The 22,083-nt window shown below is 41.0% G+C and overlaps 1 protein-coding gene across 1 annotated transcript in view; it reads right to left on the bottom strand.

Annotated features, from left to right (window-relative positions):
• The window catches only part of DIPK2A (divergent protein kinase domain 2A), a 40,965-nt gene extending 19,259 nt beyond the window's left edge, over positions 1-21,706 (bottom strand). The window contains exon 1 of the mRNA XM_080410472.1: positions 1,886-21,706. Within this exon, the coding sequence (XP_080266598.1) occupies positions 1,886-2,539 (654 nt within the window). The 5' untranslated portion in view covers positions 2,540-21,706. The remainder of the gene's footprint in view (positions 1-1,885) is intronic.
• Between the last annotated feature and the right edge of the window lie 377 nt (positions 21,707-22,083).

Genomic DNA, 22,083 nt, shown 5'->3' on the forward strand with positions numbered 1-22,083 from the left:
TTCGCTAGGATAAATGGTGAGCAAAGTCCTTTGTTAAGTTCACATCCAAAGATTTTCATCTCTTCAACAGATTTGCCTGACAGCCTCAGGGCTCATCCACAGCTTATCAAGAAGCTGACAGAAATCAAGGTTCTTAAATCAGCGCTGCCCACTGCCTTTGATCCACCCCACAACAGTAAATGGTGCAGCTGTGCCGTACCCTTTGTCTGTAACACAATAAATTCACCCTGCAAATTATGAAGAAACATACAGAGCTGTTTTCTGGCCGTGTAGGTCTATGCTTAGTATGTTGGAACCAGCGTTCAAAACCAAAACTGTTAAGTGGCATGAAATGCAGCCAAAACAAATTGATTCTCAAAAGAATTTCCAAATATACTTAGGAAAGCAAAGCAGGTTTGATTTTCTTACTTAAGTGGAGTTTCCTTTTTCACTGTGCTCAAGAGCAACTTTATGGCAAAATGAGAGACACATACAGCACCCTGGGTCTGCTGAGAAGCAAAGGGGAAACTTACTTTGAAAACAAAACCTGAGAGCTGTACGTGGAGAGACTGAAGGGCAGAAGGTATACTACCCAAAAAAATATTTTTAATTAAGTAGAGGTCATAAAGGCATTTTCTAGAAATTAATCAGTAGGTGAATTTGCTGCAGGGTAAAGCCTGCAGCACTGCTTTTTGAGCATTAGGTATTTCTTGACCTCTCACTACAGAAACAGCAGACGTTTATAACAGTAATAACCGTGATGCTTTGAAACATATTTGCAAATATTCTTTTTGTCATACACTGGATAAAGGCAAGGACAGTTCAGTAGTTAGATGAAACAATTCTGAGTCCAAACTTGGACACTAAAGGCATACTTGGAGTGCCCTGCAAGCATATAGGGGTAGGAGCTGAAATGCAAAGCTCCACATATAAGTAGATATGCAATAGAAGCAACCGAGCGGTGCCACGGAATGAAAGAGTTTCCTACAAATTTTTCACTTTAAAACTTGCATAACATCTTAAAGCACAAATTTCTGGTCTGCGCACATAACCAGTCCCCCTTGATAAAGGATACAAAACACATAACCGCTGAAAAGTGAATACCATTCGTCGCTTTCTCTTCAGGCCATGAAATGCCCGTTTCTAATTTTTATCAACAGGAAGCCAAAAACTGTCTTTAGTGCACAGGAGAACATGACAGCACACGAGTCAGTTTTTGACAAGGAAAGCACAACAGCGTTATGGTAAAGTCTTTTACCCACTGCTTGTTAAATGAGAACCTAAGAAACTAATCACCGACTCCCACTGCTACCTAGGAATATATGTACTGTTGGAGACGCCATAGGATTAAAGCCTGACACTTAACTGTAAAAAAGGCATAAATGCACCAGAAAGCATCTGCCTAACAGCGTGCCACCCCACCGTGCTTCCAGAACTCGCCGCCGAACAGACAAGCAAGGTCCCCGCCTAGATGGGAAAGGCAGGAAGGATGGAGAGCGAGTGAAAAGCCTTGGGGCACGGCAGCACCGGGGAGGCTGCAAAGCAGGGAAACACACAAAGTCGCCGAGGAAGAACGAAAGACCGAGAGTGAGCGAGACACAGAAACGCCCCCGCCCAGCGCGGGAACGGGCGACCCGCTCGGCTGCCGGCCCCGCGGCACGCAGGGTCTGTCAGGGCAAAGAGCGAGGGGCGGCCCCCGACGTTTCGCCGCCGTCCGACCCCCCGGCGCCGCTCTCCCCCGCGCCCGGCACGGCGGCCAAGGGGACCCCGGCCCGGGCGGGGCGGGACGGGGGGCGGCGGGGCTCGGGCGGGACGGGGCCGGCAGCCGGGGCCGGGGCCGGCCGAGCGGCGGGGGCAGTGCAGCACCAAGGAGAGCAGGCGGGGCCGGGCCGTCGGGCGCGCTTACCTGCAGCACCAGCGGCTCGGGGTTGAAGGCGAGGGTGATGAGCAGCTGCATGCGCTCCGAGTCCTTCAGGTTGCGCAGCAGGAAGCTGCCCGAGTCCTTGGTCTCGGCGTATCGGCGGACCAGGCGGTCGAGCAGGCGCTGCGAGGGGCAGTGCACCAGGTCCGACCAGCCCTCCACGGCGTCGGGGGTGAGGAGCCGCACGTCGCCGTTGAGGCTGGCGAACTCGGTGGCGTGCAGGGCCTGCAGGAGGTCGCAGCGGCCCCTGCCGGTGGCGCGGCGGCAGATCTTGGTGTCGATGTCGGCCAGCTCCTGCGCGGAGCCCAGCCGCTTGAGGACGACGCGGCGGCTGCCCTCGCGGGGCTCCCCGTAGCGCGCGAAGTAGACGTTCTTGACGTTGAAGAAGTCGAAGAGGCGCAGGCGGCCCCAGCTCTCCAGCCGCAGCTGCCCGTTGAGGAACTTGCGGCACCAGCTGGTGCCCCAGCAGGCCGGGCACTTATTGAGCTGCAGGAAGCGCCGCTCCGACAGCTCGTTGCGCTGCAGCGAGGCCAGCAGCGAGTGCGTGTTCAGCACCAGCGCCGCCGCCAGGCTGCCCAGCACCGCCAGCTTCACGTAGCGGTACAGCCGCCCCAACTTCAGCGACACCAGCCGCAGCATCGTCCCGCACCGGACCGGACCGGGGCCCGGCCGGGCCCCCCCGCCCTCCGCCGCGCTCGCTCCCCGCCCCGGCCGCGCCGCAGCTCCGGCACCAATAAACTCTCCGCCTCGCCGCTCGCCCGATAAAAGGCGGCCAAGTTACTGAGGGGACGGCGGGGAGGGGGAGGGGAGGGGACGGGGGGAGGCGCCAGCAGCCCGCCGGTCCGGGCGGCCCCGCCCCCGGGGGAGGGGCGCCGCCGCCGCCGCCGTCGCTGCCGCTCCCGCCGCCGCTCCCGCCGCCGCGGAGGTGGGCGCGAGCCGCCCGCCCCCCCGCCGGGGCGGCCTCCTCCCCCCGCCGCTGCCCCCGCCCACCCGGGGAGGGGCCTCGCGCGAGCGGCGCCGGCCGTGGCGGTTGGCTGCACGTGACGCGGCGCGGTCCGCGTGCGGCCCGCCCCCCTCGGAGCCGGAGGGCGGGGCTGCCACGCGCGCGGGGTGGAAGCGGGGAGGGCGGGGCCGGGGGCGGGCCGTGAGCGCGAGCTGCAGGAGGGGCGGGGCGGGAGGCGGTGCGCCGGCGGGGGCGCGCGGCATTCCCACCCCCGGCCCTCGTCGCCCTTTTGCGCTGCTCGGGAAGGGGTCGGCGGGGTCGGCGGGCGCCGCCGCCATGTTGTGTGCTCCCAGGCCGGGAGCGCTCGGTAGCTGCCGGCGGGGAGCGGCCCGCCGAAGGCCGGCCCGGGCCAGCGGTGGTAACGCGGCCGGCGGGATCGGGCCTGGTCGCTGCCCCCGCCGTTTCCACGGCCCCTCGCTGCCCACGCCTCACACGGCGGCGGGGACGCGCCGTCCCCCCGCCCGCCCTGAAGGGTGGCCGCCGCGGTCCCGCCGTTGTCGTCTGGCACGGCGGTACCGGCTCCAGCGCGGCTCAGCCCCGCCACTAAGCGGCCGCTCGCCGACACGCATCGCGGCGGCGCCGCGGCTCCGGCGCAGCCGGCGGGCGCCCGGTCGCGGCGGGACCCGGCCTCTCCCCCTCGGGGCAGGCACGGCCCGTGCGGGGCCGGCCCGCCTGGCTGGCGGGCGGGGGCGGGTGCTGGGGCCCCGTCTTTCGTGCCCGGTGCCCGGTGCCTTCCATCGGGAAGGGCGCGCCGAAGTGACGTTCGTGCAAAGCACCTCACACAACTATGTAGTTCGCAAAGAGCTGGGACAGTAAACCCAGCTGCACCAGCGGCGCCGCGGGACGGGGCTTCTGTCAAATCCCAGCGCTGGCGAGGGGCTGTTCCTGTGTTTATAGTGTCTTGGTGTTGCCACCAAGGGGCCAGCACACCTGAGCCCTTGAAATGCGTCCAGCCCGTGCCCAAGGTGCAGGGAAGAACCTACACGGTGTTGCCATCTGTCAGCGGAACGAGGCGTGTAGGGTGCTGTGCAGGCGGCCTTCGCATCTTCCCTCAGGTGTCAGTGTTACTGGCCACAGGTTAAGAACTATTATTTCAACACAGAACAGGGTAAAAGAGATTAAGAAGAAGAAGAAAAAAGATTAATCTCTTCCAGTATTGCTTTTCTTCAAGTGAGCCTGTGCTTTCTCAAGTTAAAAGACAACATTCACCTTGCCTCTTTCATCTCAAAAGTGCAGTACGGATATATGGTCGTTGGGGGAAGAAGCACAGCAGACCAGATAATTTCCAGTTATTTCATTCACATGATACATAAATTTAAGTGCTTAGTATCTAGAACATTGGAAATATATTTGTCTTTTTACATTAGCATGTACTTATCTCCCAATGTACTATGTTTTGACATATGTATAAAAAACGTTTTTACGAATCCATCATACTGAGATTTTGTCACTGTTGAATGTGTACAGTGAACTTGCACCACTTGGTGTATATTGAGTATGAACCATACCCCCTTCCACACGCCTTGTTAAATGCTGTTTGTAGGGTCAATCATCCAATCAGCAAGTTCTAGTCAACAAACCACTGGATCTGTTAGAAAATAAATATATATACACATAAAAAAGAAATAGTCTTCCTTAGGTCTTCACTACTTAATGACACATGTCAAATAATAACAACAGATCCTGAAAGATCAGGTGATTTTTTTTGCTGGATGTAAACTCCAAACTCACTAGCCAAACATGTTTGGTCTTCTTTACATCCTGGTAGTGTTTTTTCATCTACTTAGTCTGTAACTTATTAAGTCACTAACAAATCCAAATATAAACAAATATATTGAATTAACATTTATTTTCTGCATTATTTTTTTTTTTATGCTTTCTGGCTTGTTCATTTATAGGGAAACAGCCTGATCCTTCTGAACATGAACAAAATATTTTAATCTTAGTAGATGAAAACATAATTTTAAAGTACAAGGACTATTTTAAATAGTTTAACTAATAGGCTTGTCCAACAAGAATGTAGCATTCTTAAAGCATTTGATGTTCCAAATCCATAAACAAATAAATCTGCTGTTTCTAAACAGAGCAGAAAACTTGTTCTGAGTTACACAAAAGTTGCTATTTCTGGTTTCATTGGTATTCATTCAAGACACTGCGGGTTTCTGAGCAATAAAGGAAGGTCGAGGCTGCCTTTGTATACAATGTGGCTGTAATTTGGTTTCACAGATTTGCAAATTTTGCTTAAAGGAACAAAAGAGACTGAAAGGAGGATGCAGCTGATTCCATCTGGAAGACTGTAAAGTGAAAAAAAAAAAGTTGAGGCTGATTGGTAGGTAAAAGCAAAGGAGGGAGAGGAATTGAGTAAAAAATGGTTAATTCTGTGAGAATAACAGATATATGTTCTAACTTTTAAAAAGCATAATTTGAGAATGATCCATTTCAAGGGAAAAGGGGAATGTATTTCAAGGTATAGGGCAAGGCAAAATAAATGAGATAATGCACTATATATAGCACATGCAATTCCTGTTTTTCTAGAGTAGCTACCTTCTGAGTAAGCTTCAAAATAAACTACAGTAGTTTTCCTGTGAAGACTCTATTATATATGACAATGTAATTCATCAAAGATTCCAGTGACTGGAGTGAGAATACAGACCATCAGTGGAGTGCATGAAGTTCTCTGATGTATAGCAGGTTAGTTTAGCTACAAAAGGCTTCTGTGCAGTAGCTCAACAATAGCGTCTCAGTTTGCTGTATGTTATGAAGTGTCATTCTAGCAGCTACCTATTATTGCTGCCTCCATATATGGATTTTTTACATCTCACATAACAATGTTGTGCTGGAGTTATGCATAGACCTTTAATAGAAATGAACGTAGTATATTCCCACTGTTTTCAGAGACATCAAGAGGCTTCATGAAAATCACAGACTGTGACTACAGAGACATCTTACACAACATTAAATTATGTAGTATATTGATTTGAAAGAAAACTTGAATAGATCCAGGCCTTTTCTCTCCGTAATGAGAAAGCAAACAGCCACCTAGAATTTAAACAGTTTAGAATGAAAAGAGAATCCAGCATCTCTGTGTAGAAGTCTGATAGCAGACCCTGGCTTACTAGGGCACTTCACTCTGAGCTCTTTTATTTCAAACTACAGAATGAGCAGCTGTCCAAAATGACAACTATCTCAAAAGCCTTGCAGACACTGCAAAATAGTCTGGAGTATCCTTTTTAGTTTGGTTTGGGTTTTTGTTTTTAGTAGTCTAGAGACTCATTCCCACATTCAGTCAAGAATCACCTTGCCACTTTCAAAATAGGGAACAGTGTCACTTTAACCAGGCAAGTCTGAACGATGTGCAAGGAAGAGTTGTTGCAAGTTCTGCAGCTTTACAATCAAGAGTTTACATACTTCTGCTCACATGCATCACACTGACTGCATACACATAGCTGAGAAGCCTGTGCTGCAGCAATGGCTGCAGTGGGCATGCTGGAGATCTCTCAGTATTTTGCCTTTTTATGTTGGGGTATATTCACAGAATGGGACAAACATTCAGTATCCTTAGACATCTTTCAGATTGGGTCTTTTGGCAGAAAAGAACATATCTGAATGTGAATATATGACTGGGCTTTGTAAATTATGTATCCAGCCAACTATCTATTCCAGCGGTCTGAAAGACCAAGAGGGAGGGACACTGTCTGCAGTTGTCTGAGGACAGGTCGCATAACCTCTGTTCTGTGTTCTACTTTCTGCAGATTCAAAATCTATTTTACTATGTTGTACCACTTACTGTATGGCAAAATGAAATCAGTATTGTGGTTCTGGACAAATAACACCTAAAAGGTGGTTTTGGTTAATCTGTCATATGAAAAGTGGGAGGCGGTGTCCTTCTTTAACCAATAAACATTTGCAGTAAATTGGTGGTTTGAATGTCTATATACCATACTAATTCCTGCTTAGAGCGCAAGTAAAAATGAAAAAAAAAAAAAGCAAGAAGGTTAAATAATGATCAGATTTTTAATTAAATTTAATTTCATGCACATGACATGTACATGCTGCAGTGCAACACAGAAGTACTAGCTCTGTAGAATTTTTGCCTTGAGTAATTTGGCGTTTTTCCACAATGTCTTCTTGCTTTTAATTGCTATCCAAGTATTACATGCTTTGAACAGCTGAACAATGTTGCAAGTTATTTTGCTGAATCAACATCCTAGCAAATGTGCTTTATCATCATGATATGCACATTTGCTGGTAATAGCACTGAACTTGAACTTCAAAAGCTGCAAAAGTATTTTTAAATTCTTTCTTTTTCCTTGCATCTTCAAGTATAGATTAAGAATGGTCAATATTTTTGTCCTTTAAGGTCAACATCTATTTTTATTCTGATCTCATGCAGTATGTTGTTTATATTGATGTAAAAATAAGGTGACAGACAGTGCTTATGTTATTGTGTGAAGGCTATTTAATTTCATTCTCATGGAAATTTTGAAATCTCTCAAAACAGTGATTTCTTTTCATCTTCAAACATTACACAATATTTTTTTGTCATAATTACATAAGATCTTTGCTTTCAGTGCAGACTTTTGCTACCTTTATGTGTAGCTTGATTTTGTTTAACCAGTTCTATATGTAAGTAGCACTTACATATAGTATTTGATACAACTGTTTATTTACATGTATCACTGCTTAATGTGGATTTTCAGGTTTGTCTGCGGGGAGAGTTTTTTTTCCTATATGCTGCTAAATGATCACTCTGCAAGTTTTATTTTGTAGTAATTAGAATTTTCATGGCATGGAGATTGCGAGCCCCTGAAAGTCATTCTTTTTCTTGTATTATTTTATATAAGCATGAACCTGATAAGACTGCATCAAATTTAACAGGAGATCATTCACTGGACATTGGCTTGGACTTGAGTTGTCCTGAGTCTGATGTTACTGATTTCAAAGGATTCTTTACAAGTAATAATTCATACTGGAAGAAAGGGACTAAAAGCCAACTCTCTCAATTTACTTCATCATGTTCCTTCGGTGGTGACTGTCCATCTGTGAATAAAGTTATATTATTGTAAGCATTGAAAATCTATAATACAGGAAAACACATGAACTCTATTGGCAACTTTTGCATTCTTCTTTACGAAAGCCACTATTATGATAAATGAATAAGTGACTATGGGAATGCATTGCTATGGTAACTGTGATCCACAACAGCAGCTGCTTGCTTTTCATTACAATTGCACAAATATGTTAGAGGACAATGTCTCTTCATTCAATTTTAATGTGTTCAACCTGAAAAGAGGCATCAGCGTTTCAAAACCTACACATCTAATGTCAAATGAAGCCAATCTCTGAGTTAAGATTCATTTAGTCTTTCAGTTTCAGTGTTAGAGTTCTTGAAGATTGGCTGAAACCTTACCTTTAATGTGATTTTTGTGCCATGAGAAATTACTGCCCAAAGGGTAACACAATGAAGTCCCTTCCATACTGTTTTGTCAAAGTCAAAAGATGAGAAGATTTTCCAGTAATTCAGTTTCAGAAAATGTCTTTATTATCAATACTTATCAATTTTTACAGTAGTTATAATCAATAGTTACAAAGAAGTTTTCCTCCCTTGCCAGTCTTTCCAGGAGGAAAATATAATTGGGGCTTCTGTTCCAGTAGGCCTTCCCCGCCCATTCCCCAAATCCCCCCCTTTTATTTTTTGTTCATGTCCCATGCTCTAAGAACTAAAATCCAGTCAGTTGTCCTCCAGTTCTACACTGTACTCTATTCTACATTTTCAGAGATGTCTTTAGATCTAAGCTATGCCATTCTGCCATGCCATTTAGACTTGCTGAACAGTGTGTCTCTTGGTCCAGCAGGCAGAGGAAGTATGGGTTCCTTATGTCAGTAAGAGTAAAATAATCCTATTCATCTTCTTAACAGTCTTGCGGGAGGAGTATTTTATGTTATCCCTGCTTTAAATATGAGGGAAATATAACACAGAAAGATTATAAGAATTTGTAATCAGATTGAAATATCTAGTGTTACGTACAGGAGTATTACTTGGCAGAGAAAAGGGTCAAAAGAGTTAAAATCTTGTGTTAGGGTTCACCATGTTGGTCCTGTTATCTGCCATATCAAAAAATGTAAACTAGGACTGGAAAAGATTCAGAGAATGGCTGAGGGATGATAAAAATTATAACTTCATTACCAGGAGAAATTAAGTACACTGGGACTGTTTAGTCTGAGAAAAAGATATCATGGAGGGATGTGATAAAAGTACAAGATGGTGAGTGTAATGGAAAGGTTGGATACATCTCAGATATTTGTCGTCCTTTTTACTGCAATAACTAAAAGAACCAATCAAAACCCGCACAAATTAAGCTAGTGGGATCCTGTTTCACAGCAATAAAACAAGTACTGCAACGGGTAATAGTGGTGTGGAGCTCCTTGCCAAAGGGCACTGCAGGCACTTGGAGTTTATATTGGTCCTAAGGAAGAGTGGGCAGGTTCACAGAAGAGAAGCGTATTGAGGCTAAGTGAGTACACAGAAACTATATTTGACTTTGGAAGTCCCTGAGCCAAAAAGGATTGCTCGGGTGCAAAAAAGTCTGCAAAAGTATTACACAAAAGTGTATGTCCAGTCTATTCCTAGTGCTTCCTAGGCATCCACTTCATGGATGCAGGTAATGACAGGATATTGGTCTGCACAGATATTTGTTTTGGCCCAGCAGGCTTGTCCTTAAATGTCCATACCCTTTAAACAGCGTTATTTTTCAACATATAAAACAATAATAAGGTATTTAGTCTTACTATCTTTGATTTTCAGACATGAAACAAATGCAAATATTTGAAAGTTGTTGGCAGACCAACTGTTTGACAGTAGGCCCATTATTATTCTGTTTATAAACCACTGTGGTTTTAAATGCTTGATCTTCAGCATAAGCTGAAGGACTTAACACTTGCTTTCATGTCCATTTATAGACATGTTTTTTAAACCTAATTGAAAGTTTCCTGCCACTGGGATGAATTTTCTAAAGGTTGTGGAAGTTCTCTTAACTGCATTTTGCTAACTTTCAAGAGTAGGGAACATAATATGAAATCACTGAGCTCATTAAAAGTAAGTCATACTGGAAGAAACAAAGAAAAGTTGTTGACTCTGAAAGTATCACAGTAATGAAACATAGAACTTGTTTTAGAAATTGCTGCCACAAAGGACGCTACTTTTTAAATATACAGTTGAGTTTTTTCTATTCTGTTATGAATATAGCTTAAGTTGTGTTCATATCACTCCTCCACCCACCCCACCCCCCTCCACCCCCACTACCAAAACCTTGCCACATAAACCCAATACAGAATTTTTTGAGGAAACTAAATATTTTGAATATGCTATACTTGCCAAACAATCTTAAAGCTCCACCTGACAGATTAATAACTATCCAAAAGGAAAAGAGAAATTAAATAAATTTTATTGCCATACAAAGTATGTGCTAGAACTGATTATGACAGCTAATGAGAATGCTAGTAATGAGAAATATAAACCTAAATTAAACTATGATAATGGGAATTAAGTTCTAGTAAGGAGAGTAAAATACAAAGAATAAAGACAGAATATACTGTGTGGCAATTAATACATTTAAAAATTAAGGTTAGATCACAGGTAGGAATTGGTAGGTAAATTCAAGCCGTAATGTCTCAAAATATTAAAATATTCCGGTGCCATCTAACTGTGGAAATACATTTTGCTAGGAAAAATACCTATGTGCCTAAAGTTCTGCTGTGTTCAGGAGTGAGCACCTCTTACAAACTTTAGTCCCTTCAGAATTAAAAACAACAGTAAACAATCCTTTGCCTATGTCACGTAAATAGATTAATTCAATGGGATGAGGGACACATCTACCAGATGTATTGCGTCTATCAGTCAAAGCTACTTCTCTGTCACCCTGTGTGCATTGTATAGGCCCTAACAAAGGATTTTAGATTCCACTTTGAGAGTCAAGAGCTAAAAAGCAGTATGAAGCATTCCCTGTACTGGTGCCCTTAGTAAATACAGCCACAACAACCCAAAGACCTTCTTCCTTCGAAGTCTGCTGAATTAAAAAGTCTGAGAGCTTGGCCCAGCAAGGGTTTGTTTGTTTGGGTTTTTTTTAATTAATTTTCTAAATGAAGATTTAACTAAAGGAATCTCTTAAATCTCAAGATGTTTATGAAAATAATAAAACCCCCAAGTCTTCAAGGTAAAAAAAGTTACCACTTATCTTTTTGTCTTCAAATGGTTTTAACAGGGCTACCAATATAACTGTGTCTTTAACTAGGGCTTCTGTAATACACCACAAACTCTACTGTAAATAACTATAATCAAGGGACTGCACTATTTTACGAATTTTTGCTAAGCAAGTGAAGATCTGAAATTGGCTTTTAAATTAGAAAAATGTTGCAGTCAAAATTAGGTTTTCTAAAAAAGGATTAAACATTGAAAGTGGTTACCACGATCCACTAGTGACTACTTCCCCCTGTGTAACTAAGGATACTTTTTGTCCTGAAGGGACTCTTCCCACCTTCTTTTCTCCTGCTTAGGTCAGAAGTCACACATCTCACTTGCTGTCAGAACTACTGCAGTATTCCAGGTGCACCAGTATGAATTCCTTACAGGTCCAAGTGTGAATGATAAAAGAACCACTCATTTTCGACACAATTGTGTCTGACAAATGAGAGCATCAAGAAAGTATATGTTAAAGCAAAAAACAGTAGAGGGTTTTTTGAGAGGTGTGGAAGGCTCGCTGACTCAGTGAGAACAGGACTACTAAGGACTGTTGAGAGATTTTCTTCTGCTGTAACGCTAAGTGTTATATAAAGCTTTGATTTTTACAGAACGGAGAAAAGCCCAAGAGGGTGAAATGAGGCTTATGCATCTTACAATAGCGGATAAAACCAAACTAGTTTCATTATTCCTATATGAAAGAGAACACATAGAGAGACAACCTGGAGAGTGATGAACAACACCAGAAGATATGAAATTTTGAAAAATTGTCATTTCAAAGTTCCAGGTTGTCCAGTGAAAGGGGTTGGTTTAGTTTAGGAACAAATCTCCCTAATTTGTCTAACAAAGGAGAAACATATCTCCAGCAAGGAAATAATTTTCTAGAACAATTTGACTTTTGCTTATGCAGGCAGGTTTGTTTTTTTTTTTCTTTCTCCTTAGTCAAGTAATCACTGAGGATTCTTAAAAATCCAATAAACCAATGAAAATGTCTTCAAAGCAGAATTGTCTTTCGATGTTGCAGGCTGTTCTAGAAGCCTGGAAAAAGCCTTGCTGAGAGGCGGAATGCAGTGTCACAATCAGCACCTACCAACTGTAGCCCATGACTGTTGGTTCAGAGGGGGCATCAGCTCTGGGCATGGACGCATAGTTGGTTCCCATGCACCTGTGAAGTGCCATAGAGCCACACCACTGCTGTCCCAAGGTCTTCTAAAAAGTTGACAACAAGCCTAGAAGGGCAGGGCTGGGGCCTTGTGAAATCAGCTGAAGGCAGCCCAAGCTGGACATAATTTCCTCAGGGAAATGAACCAGATGATCTTTGGACATCCCTTGCAACCTAAATTATTCAGTGATGCTGTGATTTTTCCTGTTCAGAGTTACAGGATAAACTGTTGGTTGACTGAGCAATGGATTTAGCTTAATAAAGGGGTAACTGGCTGAAATTCAATATGTAAGACACCAGACTGGTTGATTTAGTAATCCTTTCTGGTCTAGGAAACTATGAAGCTCATGGAAATGCAACCCATTTTCTAATGTTACATTATTAGATACACTACTAGTAGAAAAACTGATTTGATATATAGTCACCTGCTTAGCACTACTGAAGCTTTGTTGAGAAATAAAGAACAAATTACTGTCTAGTTGGCATAACCCAAAAGCCAGTTCTAGCTAGTTTTTGCTTCAGCCAACAGTTTTGCATATGGAAAAGCATGCAGTGCTTACCCTGCTTTGCAGATGAGCACTATAACAAGGCCTACAAGCTTGCAGAGCTCATAGCAACGATTACTAGAATAAGGTATCGTAGTTAATCCATGCCCTAAACTTCCAGCAAAGTTAGTTATGTCCACTGCTGTTTATGTAGATCACAGCCACAGCAAATTGGGTTTGCCCTAGAAGCATGGGGGTTTTATTATAAAAAGCACAACTAAGTGAAAAAAGTATTGCCTCTGTGCTTAGTAAGGGGGCTACAGACCCAAGTAAGATAAAAATTAATAGGGAGCAGAGAATTAAAAAGACAACCAAAACACCCACTAGTAAAAAAAAAAAAAAAGAGTAAAATATCATAAAAAATAATCAGAAAAATCATTAAGAGAGAAATGGGTTTAACCACTTGGTAATTAAAGTCCACTGATTCATCTGTTAACAACTAATTAAAATTCTCTTGTCTCAGAAAGTTAACAGGCAAAACTGTTGAAAAGAAGGAAAGTGTTGAATCTGTATCTTTAAAAAGTAGGGAGCAAAAATATACAACCAGTGTTACAGCTGCAATGATCAAGAAAGGCTGGAGAGATTAACATCTTTAAAGTGTGTGTAGAATCCCAACACAAGATTTCAGCCAGGTTTGAAATTCAGTGATACTAGAAATGACCTTTTCCTTTGGTAAGTGTTGTTATGGTGGCCCACAGTACATTTATGCCTTTCAACATGCATTTGTCTACAGAAGCAACACTCAGTTTTGGTTTGTGTAGCTAGAAATATTTTTTAAATGGATGCCAAAAGTGCTACATGGGCATAGTTTATTCTTGGATAGAATAGATACAGTAGCATATTCAAAATAAGCAAGTGTTAAGATGTACTTTTATAGAAACAAACAGTAGTCTAAAACTGGAAAATCTGGCATATGGATCAAATTGTAGACTTGTCATAGTGGGAAGAACAAGAGAAATGAGTAAGCTTAGATTCACTAATCACAACACAGATCTAAATAAAAAAATAGCCACAGACAGAATGAAAAAGAAAAAACTGATTTCATTTTAATTCACTTATAGTAAATGGGAACTAAAGGATTAGGAATACAACAGACAGAAAAATTAATGACTTAAAATATGAGTTTGGGAACATAAATTAGACAGTAGTAAAAAAGGCAAAGTAAAATGTACACGGAATTTTGGCACTATATCTATTAATCGCCTTAGTACTATGACAGTGAGCAAAATGTAATCACCTGTGTTCAAATACAGGTCTGGCATGCAAGCGCACCATGATCAAAACTCCAGTTAAAATCATTTTACTTACTACAGTTTTAATATTACAACTAGAAAGTATAATCTTAACCCAAAGCTAGTTGACATTAATATCCTTCAGCCTGGCTTTGCCTGCAGGATAACAATGTGCAGAGGTGGAGGTGGGTTTCTTTTTTCCCACTCATTAATTCACTGCATGATCTAGACTTTTATTAACTGGAAAATGTCTAGAGACCTGAAACAAACAAATGTATTTTAACAAGCCACTATTCACTTATTGTCTAACTGCTTACTAAAATAAAAATGAAAGTAAAATGTCTTGATGAGGTGAAACGTTTGGACAATGATGAAGACAGCACTGCCAGTAATATACATTTTGAAGTTTCTATCCTAATAAATACTACTTGTTTGTACCATAAAGCACTCAGAAAAATACCAGTTTAAGGTTGGATTTTTTCTGTTTACCTGCCTCCTGTTGAGGACATGGCTATACCTCCAGTTTGATTTTATGAGTTGCATTAGCCTTGAACATTTGCCAGGCTCAAAGGCAGTTTAAAAATGTTTGCAGTGTTATTCTAGTCATGAATAGCGAGTTAAAAAAAAATAAAAAGGTGCCCCATATTTCCTGGAAAGCAACAGTCTGGCTGTTGGTTTTTTTTTTTTTTTAAATTAAAGTACTGGAAGAAACAAAGGGATACAACTAAAGTAGTCCTTTTTATTTATTTTCACTGGTTTTGGTTGAAAAGTTAGTTCACAGGAACAAAGATTAGCGACTGGTTTGACTGATGACCCTATGGTTTTTTAAATGGGTTCCATAAAAGACTGTAATATGTCACTGGTTACATAGAAAACATTAGTTCATCAATTCTGAATTATTTAATTTTAAATATCTTGGGTTCGGTAAACTTTTGCTGAACCCAAGGTAGGGCTGTCAGAACTCAGAACCAGGGTGCAGCCATGACAGTAATGGACGGTCTGAGCATCTTTCCCTGTTACGAGATAAAGTGATAAAGAGCATGGACCCAAGGAAGATGCGCTGGGGGAGAGCGAGCAAGCTGCTTTTTTTCCTTCCTACCTACCCAGTCATGAGGGTTTTCAAACAGTTCCTCCATGAGTGCACTACCAGATGTTTTGTAATTGACTGACAGTTAATGACAGAACCTGAAGGCAACTGAAAGGCTGGTGCTTAGTGGCCACGCTTTGTTAGAAGACAATGTGCTTCGGGTCTTCAGACTGGTTTATCCAGGGAAGTTTACAGATCAATTACAGAGCAGCTTGATATTATGTCTCAAGTGTGACTTCAAGATCACAATCTGAAAATATGTTATTTCTATCATGTAACCATGAAAATGAAGAAAGCTGTATTTTGCAATTTGCAATTTGTAATTTGCAATCCAGAGAACATACTTCCAGGTATCTGAGGCCATAGGACTGAGAAGCAGTATTATAGTGTTATTTCATTAAAATGGCATGTCTTTCAAGTTTACGAATCATTCACATTTCAGAGCAAGTTTTGCAGCAGTCATCATCAATCACTGATACATCTTGTGTGAGAGAGAAGAAAAAAGGAAATGGTCTCACCAAGTCAAAACATCAATAGTTTCATCCTCCAATTCTGAATCAATTCCTATAGAGACAAGGTCAGATAAATTACATGCTTTTGGTACTTTACTCCAGCTGACAATCTCCTGGTTATAATGCAAGAACACAAGGGCTCAAATAGATTTTTCTGACACGGTGTGCCATCTGGCACAAAGCAGTCTTACAAATGCTGCTTCCCTGCTCGGCTTTTGCAGATCTAGTGATGGCATAATTGTAAGCCCTGTCAGTTTTCAGTAGCAAAGTTAGCTTAATGCAATCTATCTGTAGGTATCAAAATCACTGTTGCCAGATGCAAACGTTTCATGGTCCCAACTTCAAGATGTAATTATATTTCCATGCAGAAAAATTCTCCAACATTAGAAGTACATTTGAAAGTGTAGCAGGATTAAAACAAGAAGCAGGGAATTGTATCTGTGGCTGGTTGGTATACTGGTTCTTAAAGGAATAACACATTAGGTAGCAAATGAGTTATTTCACTGTTACAGGGCCAAATTGTGATCTTATTTCCTCGGATGCAAGAGAGATGAGAACCTGCTTTTAATAAGTGAAGCAGTAACAGAATGAACCATCATGCAGTAGTGCTACTTAAGTGTTCCCAAGCAGCACTATCAGTACATCTCACTACTGAGGCAAGGATGCGTGCCTTTGTAACTTTGATTTCATAGCATTCTGAATGATGCTAGAATGTGTGGTAATGTTGTGATGCTGCACAGATGGTGACTGGCATAAAATTACTCTTTCATTTTTGACCCAACTCAGAAATCAACCTTCGGACTCCAGCAGGGACAGGACAGTAAACCAACTCACTGTGACAGTTTTTCTCTTTCAATGAAATTTTTAAAGGTCTGGCTAAATGCTGCCGTTACTGATGGAAATCTTGTTTCCTAGACATTAGTGCTATAAGGGAAAAAAGACTGCAGAGTTTATAGTAGGAGCACCATGTGTTCAGATAAGCTGAATAGCCAGGTCTGCAGTTTTGAAAATCACATTTTTAACACAAAGATTCCATCACATTTTTTCCCACACTCATTTACGTATGGCACTTCACAATATTGATTTCATCCGCCTCAGTATACTGTTCAGTGTTCAAGTTAACAGAAGGCTCTCCTTCAACCTATTTATGATATGGTGTTGTTCAGTGGAGTCAATATACATTTCACGCTGTAGAGGTACATAAAACAATTCTGTACAGTTGCATTTAACAACCATAATTTTGTACTCCTACGGTTCAACTGTAGGAGTACAAAACACTTCTGAAAAATTAGAGAAAGCTATTACCTACTCTGTCTTAAACTGAAGCAAAGGCAATTGTTACTGCAGATTTACAGTACAAATAAAAACATCACCCAAAGCCTTGATTATAGCACAGGATTTTCTAATTTCCCAGAAGATTCCAAACGTATGTCATAGTTTTGCTCAGTGACAAGTACCATATCTGAACAGATATTTTTCGGTATGCCACTGTAATCTTTTACTGTTTAGGCTGCATGACTGGCAAGATTCCAGCTTTCTGTGATTCTGCAGTTTTAGAAATGCCATTCTCCCATGGAAACCTGCACACTGTGGAAGTAACTTCATAATGGAAGCCCATGAGTGCCACTCCATAGTTTAGTGCACAGGGAACAAAGAGACATCAGTTTTCTATAAAAGGGACTGAAATGGAGGGCAGAGTTGAAAGAAAAGATGTATCTTCTGTATAGCTGTTGGCAGCTTTTTTTCAATAACATATCCAAATAAAGGATTGTGTGTGGTGGCATCAAAGTATTAAGCCCCTATATAGCTGGATGTGTTCCTTTAGGAAAATTCCTGAATTACTTGACAATTCATAGTAACGCTACTGAGCACTTGTAGAGTAACTACTTAGGGATCCCAGAATTATTCAGAAACATGAGTAAATTAAATCCCATAACGAGATAAATTCCCTACAAGACATGCAAGGCAAAGTAAGGCAAGGAATTCAGATATTCCATCTCAGATCTGGGCTTTAGAAAAAGTAACTTCATCAATTCTACATTTTTTCTTATCAATTTTCACTCTGTCATGCCAAACAGACTTATTTCTGAAAAGGAAAGCTTCATAGCCTCTAAGACAGTCATGCTAGGTTTAAAGAGGAAACAAAACAAAAAAAAAACCAAACAAAACGAAGAGGTTTTGAGAAGGGGCATCCCAACACCTTCGTGCTTTGGGACAGTGTTTTTCCTCAGTTTACAGGATTCCTTCATTTAATGATGCTGACTTCTGCATTTCCCTCTCAACACTAGCCTCTGTATTGAGGGCTCAGAGTTTTTCTTTGATTCTACATGTTAGATGAATTTGCCTGTTGTTCCTACATGAGTTTTCTTATAAGACAAATGATGCCCTGTATGAAATGGTTTCTACCTCTTCATGAAAGAGGGATGGGGTCAGTTCCTCATTTCTTTGTAGATGTACTACCATGGGCTGTAACAGTTGTTCAGTGTCCCAAGAGCAGCAAGATGGAAAAATACATGGTGACTTGTTCAAAAATAGTTTAATTTCAGAAACCCTTTAACACTTGCATTCAAGATTTCTTAATCACTGACTGATTTTTGTTGGGTTTTGGTTGGTTGGTTTCGGTTTAAGAAAAGCAGCCTTTATTTGCTTGTGCTGAGCAGATCATGTGAAAAGGAGTGGAAGGGGGGAAAAATGCCTATTTACAAAACCCAATAATTTTTAGTATTATTTAAGAAATCTTTTTTTCCCCCATTAAGTAACACTGTATGTACTTCCATTTCCTTTGCAACAGAAGCTCAAAGAATGGCATTACTAGGAACTTCTTACTGTCACAAATTCTGGAAACAAAATCCATTATTTACAGTACTTTTGAAAATGTTATCTCTGCTTACATGAAGATGTTTGGACAATTTAAAGTAATTTCTATGCTTCCTTAGGACAAAGCATATACTCTTTTTAAGAATTTTAGCTAGTATTTTCAGAAGTGGAGGCTTGCAGTGTCTAAATTCATATGTAAAAATGTGAAATTGAATTTATTTTCATAATGAATCCAGGCAGAGTGGCAGAACATAAATAATAAGTAGCAAATTGCTTGGGTTTATGGCACTATTACCTTTATGAACTGCAAAACAAATGTGTCTGTATTAGGTTTAGCCTGCACAGAAGGAAAAAGCCAAGCTGAAGCAGAATTACAATAATTTATGGCTGAGCAGACGACTAATCAAGCTAACTCTAGATTTGAATCCAGAGCAAAAGTTCTATTTAAAACACATTGTATATCTGGCTAGTTATTCTTGTGGTGCCTCCCATCCATTTCAAATGAGAATTTGAGGATTATCTCAATAGGGTTCTTTCAATATCAAAAAGTGTACTATTTTCCTTTACAAAATTATCATTTTAATAGACATTCTAAAAATATTAAGAAAGGACATACAAATTTGCCAATTCCCATTTGATATGCAAATATTCTTCTATTTGCCTAGTACAACTGCAATTCATTTTAAGATGTGCTTTTATATCTTTTAAAATGCATATATCTCTGGAAATATCACATGAAAAGTTATATGACCCACTTTTTTTTTAAAAAAAAAAAAAAGTACTGCAGTAAAAGGTATTTCTCAGTGTAAAACACTCAATTTTGGGGATATGCGGAATGACATATATTAGTAACTTTAAAAAATGTATTACATTTTTTTTTCTGCCTTTTTTTCTAAAACATCTAGCTCTCATGTGAGATGTAAATTATTAAATTCCATGGAACTGATTTCTGGGGGGGGGGGGGGGGGGGGGGGGTTGAGAGGAGACTGAAATCTGAATTTTCCTTAGGAAAATGCAACCCATTGTATTATCAGAATACTAACATACACTCTCACTTCTCCTCTGCCATCTTAAGACAAGACAAATACCTGTCATTATAAAACATTACAATATCCACATTCCAAGTATTCAATGTTATGTCTGACATGCAGAATTCCTAGATAACAGAACAACTTACAAAGCCAGATAATAGTATTTTCAGGTTTACTTCTTTTAAAACCCCTAAAAAATAATTAGTATTTAATTATTTTATTAATTAAAATAATAATTTTAATTTGCAATTAAATGTAACCCAAGAAATTATTTTCAGAGCTAATAACTGACCTTTTGCTCACCAACAATATTGAAAACCAGAGGTAACAAATACTCTAAATAAATAGCCTGTGCTTGGCTGGCAGAGTTGTCCAGAGTCACAAAGAGAACCTTCGAGCCTGCACGTTACATCATGAAAAATGTTTGCCAGGTAGAGTTAACATTTGATGTTCCCATTATAACAGCCCCAAAAGACCCTGTTTGTTTTTTTTTTTTCGTGTGGAATGTATGGCGAGCTGCATTCAAAGGCTATTTCTGTATACATTTAGAAGGTAGGAAAAAGATGGAAGCAACAACAAGAGAAGTGCTGAATCTTTGACTGTCGTGTCCCTAAATCCAGTAAAATCCAGCTAGTCAGGAAGCTGCAACTTTTTCTTTTATCCAAGACCAGTTCAATTCACTCCACTTTGGAGTTACAGAATATGAGGAAGCACAAAAATTCTGGGGTTTGCTGCTACTAAAAACAAACAAAGGACGGCTGTGAGACATTAATGTAATAATACCTTATTTATTGCTCTTCTCATTTTAGAGTATCTTGATTCTGTAGGTGAGGACCTACCCTGCTATCTTCTGTACACCTGGAGGGCTGTACTCACCAGGTAGAGTGTTGCGAGGTTTGGACTGTCAGACATGGTGGAGAGAACAATTTTGATGGAAGAATTCCAGCTGTGCTCCAGAGAGAGGAGACAAGCCAAGCAGCAATACATAAATCTAAGTTCAACACCCTCTTTCCTTCTTTTTGCTATAAAGAACAACTGTTTCTCCAGATCTACACCGAATGGAGATGGAAGAAGACGGGCAAGAGGGGGCAAGATACGGAAGATAAAGAACACTGTTAACAGCAAGTCTGAGAACAAAGCAGCAATACCACAAGTGCTGGCTTGGCTTGAGTAACTTCATACCACTTTCTATCTGGAATACTTCACAAATTTATCCTAAAATCATTTTGGTTTACTTTTAAGGATGTGGAGAAGATAACATTGTTTTTCCAAAGAAGCACCTAAGCTGTGAGAGACGTAAACGTCCACAAAAGTCTCAGTGTCCTGGAAGTGAACTTGTTAATCAGTTAAGCATTTAAGGAGCACTTAGCAGAACAACATGTGTGATTTGAAGACACACAAATCTAGCTTTGTTCCAAGCCTGTAGTAAACTGGATGGTGATCTCCTGTAGCTTCTCACCCTACCAGTGCCAGAGAACTATTGTAACTTTTAACATGGGAAATGGATGGAAAGGACAACTTCAAGCAGAGAATTAGTATCTGTTCTCCCTCAGATATCAACAGACATAGCTTTAATTATTTTAATTTGTTTGCTCATTTCAGGTAGTGTATCCTTACTAGAAGAATATGGAAAATAATATATCTCTTTCAAATATCATAATATAGCTTTTCCATAAATCATACAGGAATGCACTAGGCATCCAAGAAGAGTATGTGAATAATCCAAAATACATTGTGTATGCATGTTAGAAGACAGGACAAAATTCCTCACATGCCTCAGAAGTAGAGCAGATAGTCAATACACAATTCATAAAGCTTTTTCCTGCAAAGCAGAAAACCTCACCAAAATTAGTGGTCCTTGAAATCTTCAGTATTTCAGTCTCCTGTATCTCCCATAACAGATTGGTGGGAAATTTTCACGTAATTACTACGAAAGCGTAATTTCAGCAACAAAACCAAGAGTTCTAATGTTATTTCATGACCAGACTGACAGAGGAATGAAAATGTAGGAATCCTCATACGGTGCTTTGAGTACAATGGAATTTGTGTATAACTTTTGAATTTCAGCTCTGCATTGTAAATGGGTTTTGTGTATATAACTTCTTCAAACTGTTAACTTAATTTGAATGCAGTACTTGTTTGCTTCCTCTCCTCTCTACCTGCAAGTTAAAGACCCAGAAAAAAAAAAAACAACCCAAAGGACAGCAAGGCATTGAGCAATATGGAGCCTAATCTAGGCTGGTTTACACTTTGGACAAGATGACCACTGGAAGCCCCTTCAAACCTCAATTTTTCTTTTGTTCTTGATTTTATGACTCTAAATCAATCAGAAATTCCAAAAGATAATTGTACAGAATTCATAATAGGCTGTTGTTAACAATTCATGAGCCTCTATTCACAGAAAGCCTAGCACACATAAATAGCAAGAAAAGCCAGTTTGCCCAACACACTGGTATTAAAAAAAAAAAAAAAAAGAGAGAGAGAAATGCTTAATATGGACTTTGATCATCAGATGAGAGCATAGTTTGTAACTGAGGATTTTTTTCATTATTTATTTT

This window comes from Falco punctatus, assembly GCF_963210335.1.
Source record: "Falco punctatus genome assembly, chromosome: 13".
In the NCBI taxonomy this organism is placed as follows: domain Eukaryota; kingdom Metazoa; phylum Chordata; class Aves; order Falconiformes; family Falconidae; genus Falco; species Falco punctatus.